Source organism: Rhinopithecus bieti, unplaced genomic scaffold, assembly GCF_001698545.2.
Source record: "Rhinopithecus bieti isolate Rb0 unplaced genomic scaffold, ASM169854v2 scaffold_15146, whole genome shotgun sequence".
Taxonomy (NCBI): domain Eukaryota; kingdom Metazoa; phylum Chordata; class Mammalia; order Primates; family Cercopithecidae; genus Rhinopithecus; species Rhinopithecus bieti.
The window spans coordinates 1,150,473-1,158,035 of record NW_016808195.1 but is presented as its reverse complement, the minus strand read 5'-3'; the positions used below and the strand labels follow the sequence as shown (position 1 = coordinate 1,158,035).

At 40.6% G+C, this 7,563-nt stretch overlaps 1 protein-coding gene across 2 annotated transcripts; it reads left to right on the top strand.

Moving 5' to 3' along the window:
- The first annotated feature begins 525 nt into the window (after window positions 1-525).
- Window positions 526-7,136, top strand: ZBED8 (zinc finger BED-type containing 8). Of its 2 annotated transcripts, none has more exons than XM_017885726.1 (2): window positions 526-987; window positions 5,116-7,136. In XM_017885726.1, the coding sequence occupies exon 2, from the start codon at window positions 5,165-5,167 to the stop codon at window positions 6,944-6,946; it is 1,782 nt and encodes a 593-aa protein (XP_017741215.1). In that variant the 5' UTR covers window positions 526-987; window positions 5,116-5,164; the 3' UTR covers window positions 6,947-7,136. The 2 variants fall into 2 exon arrangements, with proteins under 2 accessions (XP_017741215.1, XP_017741216.1); XM_017885727.1 differs by lacking the exon at window positions 526-987 and adding an exon at window positions 2,291-2,334.
- Window positions 7,137-7,563: the final 427 nt, after the last annotated feature.

Below are 7,563 nucleotides of genomic sequence, written 5' to 3'. Positions count from 1 at the left end.
TTCCCTAAAACCTCTCTAATATGGGTTTATTTCTTTGAAATCATGTTGTTGAAAGAATTTTAAATAAAAATCTTTCCTCTGCGATGGATGATGATAAGGAAATTCATCCCCATGCTCCCACTTAAGGAAAGGGGGAGATCACCCTGCATGGGCAACAGTACACAAGCTATGGAAGCTCATCCTCCACTGCTGAAATGTCTAATCTGAGATTACAATGAGCTTCCTTCTCTTTTTCTCTCATTTATTCCACGTGGAACATGGTAATTATCAAGCGTTTTATCATCTCAAAGCTCAAAGCCCAACACAATATAAAAGTTTCAGTGCTCTGCATGTTAAAAAGAACTATGTGTAGTTTGCAGCCCCTTCCATTCCTGAAATTGTACAGTTCATCCTCTGTGGCAGACACAATAAACAAACGATTTTGTGTTCCACGTACACAACCTAAAAGAAAGGGGGAGGGCCAGCGCGCATGCTCAGTACTCAAGCCCGCCAGCCCATCCCACAGCCCTTTGCTACTGCGCCTGCGTGTGGGAGACGCCTCGCCCAGTTTACGGGCGGGAAGCACCCTGGAGAACCCGGATGGAACCCGGGCCTGGCTGAGGCGGAGGTTGTTGCGGATGCTTGTCTCTCCACGCGCACCGCAGATTCCTGCTCGGGGGTCGGACCTGAGGAACCGCCGTCTCTACTGGTTCTGACAGCCAGAGGCTGGACCCTAGGCTGAGCAGAGAGCGGAACTGGAGCCTGAAACAGGCGCCTGAAAGAAGCCCGAGCATCCCATGGGCCTGCGCCTCAGGCTCGGAGACGGGCGGGCGGAGACAGCGCTGAGTCTTTTTCTTTTTTTTTTTCCTAGCCGCTGGCGTTCTTATCTCACCCTGGAGGCTGTAAAAATCTCCGTCTTTAACAGTAACACCATCAGGTCCTATCAGTTAAGAGCTGCTTGTTATTTGCATGCATTCTTATAATTAAACCTCCCAACAACCCTGTAAGGTAGGTACTGTTATCCCCTCTGGAGGAACTGAGGCTTGGAAAGGTCCCAGCCTGTAAGTGACAAAGCCACGATCCCAGGCGTTTGCCCCTGGAGCGTCTGCCCAGCCACCAAGTTCCTGCCCCCTTTCTCCTGGCTATTAATTTTAACTGCAAAATGTAATGCTTAAATGCTCTGCCTCCCCAAACACCTGCGCCTACCATGATCTTGCATACTCAGTGGCTGGATAGAAGATGAATTGTATTTGGTTTGGAGTTTCAGATTTACAACTGCACTTTGGCGTTTTCACTGCTGGAATGAATATATATATATGTGTGTGTGTATATATATATATTAGCATTCCCTAAATGTTTTGTGAGTGTTCACTTTTAACGATTTTGCTCAATTGTAATACTTTTTCATATCTACCCTTCATAAACTTGCCAAAACATTTTACTTTGTTATATCAGATCTTTCATTAAGCATCTGAAGATAATCTCTCAAAAGAATCATTCTTAAAATGAGTGATATCTATCTATCTTAAGATAATGCTTTTTTTATTATGGAAAGTTTCCGAAATACATAAAAATCGAATGGTGTAATGATGTGTACCCATCATCCAGCTTCAAGAGTTACCAACTTAAGGCCAGTCATTTCTTTTATCTCCACCCTGCTTTGTGCATGTTTGTGAGTGTGCTGAAGTATAGTATTTCAAAGGAATCCCAGACGTCTTATTTCACTTGTAAATAATTGTGTCGAACACATGAGGACTTTTTAAAAAACACAAACACAATACCATTATCATGCCTGTTTAACAATATCTCCTTATGATGATGATGCTTTTTAATGTTTACATATTTTAGGATATTGTAATTCCTAAATACCACAAAAAGCGCAAGTGCAAATTGTGAAGTTCTAAAACAGGCCTCTTGGGCAGTAAGTTCATCTTTGAGGCTCTGGAAAATTCTTGCCACTTATTCTCCCTTTTTCAGAGGGATGGAGAAGAATACCATAAATTGATTTTCCTAAAACTTTTGTTCAAAGCAGGTAAATTTTAAATTAAAATATACTTGAGAGACGTAGTCAAGGTGGATAGGAAATGGACTCTTTAACAGATCTTGTAATGATTTCTGGTATGTTCTGTTTTGTTTTTGATACAGAGTCTCACTCTCACCCAGTCTGGAGAGTGCAGTGGCGTCATCTCAGCACACTGCAACCTCTGCCTCCCAGATCAAGCGATTCTCCTGCATCAGCCTCTCCAGTAGCTGGGATTACAGACACCCACCACCATGCACAGCTAATTTTTGTATTTTTAGTAGAGACGAGTTTTCGCCAAGTTGGCCAGGCCAGTCTTGAACTCCTGACATCAGGTGATCCACCCTCCTCAGCCTCCCAAAGTGCTGGGATTATGGACATGAGCCACCATGCCCGGCCTTTTTTTTAGACAGAGTCTGGCTCTCCTAGGCTGGAGTGCAGTGGCCTGATCTCAGCTCACTGCAACCTCTGCCCCCTGGGTTCAAGCAATTCTCCTGCCTCAGCCTCCCGAGTAGCTGGGATTACAGGCATGTGCCACCACACCCAGCTAATTTTTGTATGTTTATTAGAGACAAGAGTTTCACTATGTTGGCCAGGCTGGTCTGGAACTCCTGACCTCAAGTGATCCACCCACCTTGGCCTCCCAAAGTGCTGGGATTACAGGCATGAGCCACCACGCCAGGCCCCTCTTGTAAAGATTTCTAATGTGACTAAAAACATTTTCCTTTATTCCCTCTGCCTCCCCAAATATTACATGATAAATATACATTAATAGAATACAGAGAAATAAGCATTTTATGGTAATGTCATAATTTTATTGTCATTAATTAGAAGTGGTTCTAAGTAAAAGTGGCCATGTAGTCTCATTACTTGACAAATGAAGGCTTAAGATCAGCTCTTTAAACTTCGGATTGTCTTTTTTGATTGGCAGACATCCTCCAGTTTAACAGGCTCATAACAACGGTGTAACAGATCAACTTATTTTATTGGAGTACACTTTACAACTAGTTCATCTTGGTAGATCCACTTGAAAGCTAATGCTTTAAGTAGATATTCTTGGCTTGTGATTTTTCTTTTAATGGCCAAAGTGGGCATTTGGATTTAAATGTATACCTGTTACTTTATTTCAGCCACATTCTCTGGTACAGAACTTCGGAAACTTTGGGGATCACTTATTTGTCTTGGAGATAGAATGTTTTCTAAGGTCTATTTGAGCCTACCTGTGGATTATGCCTTTACTCATTGCTAAAGAGAGAGAAAGAGAAAAGACATGGTTTTCATTTTAGGTTTCAACTTTCACAGGAGGATATCATAAGCTCAGAAAACGTAGAAAATTTAAATATCTATTCAAGCATTGGGACCATTCACTTAGAAATCTAGAATATTTGTTAGCTAAGGATTGGTTTGAAGGATATGTTTTCATTCCCCTAAATCTGACTACCTAACCAGGATGTGTTTCAGGATTGCCTGAACAACATTATTTCCCCATATTCTTTTGTTCTGCTTCTGGAGAAGATGATGTATTAGTTCTAAGGTAGTGCAGGGACATGTATATTTTCAAAGAGTTTCCCAGTGATTGTGATGATATGGTATCTCTTGTCACAGATCACTGTTCTAGTTACTATTTATAAGAATTATCTAAAATACTTATTTAGAATACAGATTCTAGGCCCCCACTCCATAGCTAGAGAATCAGAATCTCTATGGGTAGGGCCTTCTACATCCTGTCTTTGGGTTAAACCAAACCTTAGGAATGCTGCTGTGTGTGTCTGTGTGTGTGTCTGTGTGTGTGTGTGTTCATGACTGCCTTCACTTAGAGGTATTTAGGTGGAAAAGCATCATGAAATTCCTTATTGTACTTAAGGGTGTTCTCATATGAGAGGGATTTTGCTGAAGTCTCGGTAAGAAGAATAGTTGTGTTTCCCCTGAACAAGTTGTTTTGCTTTTTTTTTTTTTTTTTTTGACAGAGATTTGCTCTGTCGCCCAGGCTGGAGTGCAGTGGCATGATCTTGGCTTGGTAGCTGGGACTACAGGTGTATGCCACCATGCCCAGCTAATTTTTTGTATTGTAGTAGAGATGGGGTTTCACCATATTGCCCAGGCTGGTCTCAAACTCCTGAGCTCAGGCAGCCCACCCACCTCAGCGTCCTAAAGTGCTGGGATTACACTCATGAGCTACCACACCCAGCCATTTTGCTTTTTTATGTGGATAGTATGAATCATGGACCAATAGTGTGTTACACTTAGCAGTAAGGAAACTCTGAGCCAATTTGTAGCCTACTTTTGCATCAAGGGTGGCTTAATCAGACTTAAATATCCTATTTGAAATTCTGTGCCTAAGTTGGACTCAAAACTGCTCAAGGTTCAAATAGTATTACAGACCTATTTAATCCTTAACTATTAAAAAGAACTACCACGTTCTCATAAATCGTAGCTAAATACTGTGTACACATGAACAGATAATGGAGTGATGGGTAGAGGAGAGGAAGGGTGGGGTGGGAGGGAGTAGATGAGAAATAATGAGTACAATGTATGTTATTTGGGTGTCGGATACCCTAAAAACCCTCACTTCGCCACTATACAATCTATGCATATAACAAAATTGTGCTTGTACCCCATAAATTTATATAATTTTTTTAACCTCCATGTCAGCATCCACCCTTCCTTATTTAGTGAATTGCTCCTTTATTCAGTGATTCCTAACTGAGGGTATGCATACATCTTTGGGGCTGAATGGAAGAAGGTGGTGGTAGTGAGATGCCCTTTCTAGGGATACAAAATGTGCTAGATATGTTTGTAACATACATTATTGAAAACAAGTTAAGCCATAACTGTAATTCACCAATAAAGGACTTACAGGTATGCGTAACTTGTCTAAGCTCAAATCTTCCATATATAACTTGCTGGCGAATTATTTATTCCAGGGCATTAGCTATGAGTTGCTAGCTTTAAGTTAAACTATATCCTGTCATGGCTTACTTTGAATTGACATGCTGCAGGCTATATCTTAACATATACAAGATAGTATGTGATGACAATATAGCGTGTGATGTGGCTTTGTTTTAATTCAGTTAGCCACTGGTTTTTAATGTGTGGGTTATATTTTACTCCCAAAGCAAAATTCTGTGGCATCTCTGGAATACTGCCTGAGAATTTTTGTGTGCCATGTCGAAGAAACGCAAATGGGATGATGACTATGTTCGCTACTGGTTCACCTGTACAACGGAAGTTGATGGAACTCAGCGCCCACAGTGTGTGTTGTGTAACTCAGTATTTTCAAATGCTGACCTCAGACCATCAAAACTGTCGGACCATTTTAACAGACAACATGGTGGTGTAGCTGGGCATGATCTCAATAGCCTGAAGCATATGCCAACACCATCTGATCAGAGTGAAACCTTGAAAGCATTTGGAGTTGCATCTCATGAGGATACTTTATTACAAGCATCATATCAATTTGCATATTTATGTGCCAAGGAGAAGAATCCTCATACAGTAGCTGAAAAGTTAGTGAAACCTTGTGCACTGGAAATAGCACAAATAGTTTTGGGACCAGATGCACAAAAGAAGCTTCAGCAGGTACCCTTATCAGATGCCGTGATCCATTCTAGAATTGATGAAATGAGCCAAGATATCTTACAGCAAGTTCTAGAAGATATCAAAGCCAGTCCTCTTAAAGTGGGTATTCAGCTTGCTGAGACAACTGACATGGATGACTGCGGTCAGCTAATGGCATTTGTGCGATATATAAAAGAAAGAGAGATCATAGAAGAATTTCTCTTCTGTGAACCATTGCAGCTATCCATGAAAGGAATAGATGTGTTCAATCTCTTCAGAGACTTCTTTCTGAAGCATAAGATAGCACTTGATGTATGTGGCTCTGTTTGTACTGATGGTGCCTCCTCTATGCTAGGAGAAAATTCCGAGTTTGTTGCCTATGTGAAAAAAGAGATACCTCATATCGTAATCACACATTGTTTATTGAATCCTCATGCACTTGTCATAAAGACATTGCCTACAAAACTGAGGGATGCTCTGTTTACTGTGGTGAGGGTAATAAATTTCATCAAAGGGAGAGCTCCAAATCATCGCCTATTTCAGGCTTTCTTTGAAGAAATTGGCATAGAATATAGTGTCCTCCTTTTCCATACTGAAATGAGGTGGCTTTCCCGAGGCCAAATACTTACTCACATTTTTGAAATGTATGAAGAAATAAATCAGTTTCTTCACCACAAAAGCAGTAATTTAGTTGATGGCTTTGAAAATAAAGAGTTTAAAATTCACCTAGCATACCTTGCAGATTTATTCAAACACTTAAATGAACTCAGTGCATCTATGCAGAGGACTGGGATGAACACAGTATCAGCTAGAGAAAAGTTATCTGCTTTTGTTAGGAAGTTTCCGTTTTGGCAAAAACGAATTGAGAAAAGAAATTTTACCAATTTTCCTTTTCTTGAAGAAATAATTGTTTCAGATAATGAAGGAATATTCATTGCAGCTGAAATAACACTGCATCTGCAACAATTGAGCAACTTCTTCCATGGATATTTTTCCGTTGGAGATCTTAATGAGGCAAGTAAATGGATATTGGATCCATTTCTTTTTAATATCGATTTTGTTGATGATAGTTATTTAATGAAAAATGATCTTGCTGAATTACGAGCTAGTGGCCAAATCCTAATGGAATTTGAGACAATGAAGCTTGAGGATTTCTGGTGTGCCCAATTCACAGTGTTTCCAAACCTGGCAAAGACAGCTCTAGAAATCCTTATGCCATTTGCAACTACATACCTTTGTGAGTTGGGATTTTCATCACTTTTACATTTCAAAACAAAGTCCAGAAGCTGCTTTAGTCTGAGTGATGATATCCGTGTGGCTATTTCAAAAAAAGTTCCTCGTTTCTCAGACATCATTGAACAAAAGCTACAGCTACAGAAGCCACTGTAAGCTGATATACTTTTTTAATGTATAATTTTAATCTTAATATCATTGTAAAGTTAAACTGTAATTCTGTTTCTTCTCTTTCATATTTATGATATACTGAATTCTTTATCTAAAAAACTTAACAACTTTAACTTTGAATGAGGCATGTGAAAATGTGTTTTGAGAATAAAAAAACAATAGAAAGGATTAAGTACTACTGACTAGTTGCTATCATGAGGTTTTCCTAATTCTGAGTATCTGTTTAATCTGTTCATGTGGTATGTAAAAAAGATACCTAAGCACTAGAATATCCAGCTAAATGGTGCGGTAGGCTAGGAACTGAGCCAGGAGAAAAGAGAAGATACCCCAGAAGTCAAAAAGGCAGGCCGGGCGCGGTGGCTCAAGCCTGTAATCCCAGCACTTTGGGAGGCCGAGACGGGTGGATCACAAGGTCAGGAGATCGAGACCATCCTGGCTAACACGGTGAAACCCCGTCTCTACTAAAAAAATACAAAAAAAATTAGCCGGGCGAGGTGGCGGGCGCCTGTAGTCCCAGCTACTCGGGAGGCTGAGGCAGGAGAATGGCGTGAACCCGGGAGGCGGAGCTTGCAGTGAGCTGAGATCTGGCCACAGCACTCCAG

Coding starts and splice junctions, on each gene's coding strand:
- ZBED8 (XM_017885726.1), top strand. CDS start 5,165: ATGTCGAAGAAACGCAAATGGGATGATGACTATGTTCGCTACTGGTTC.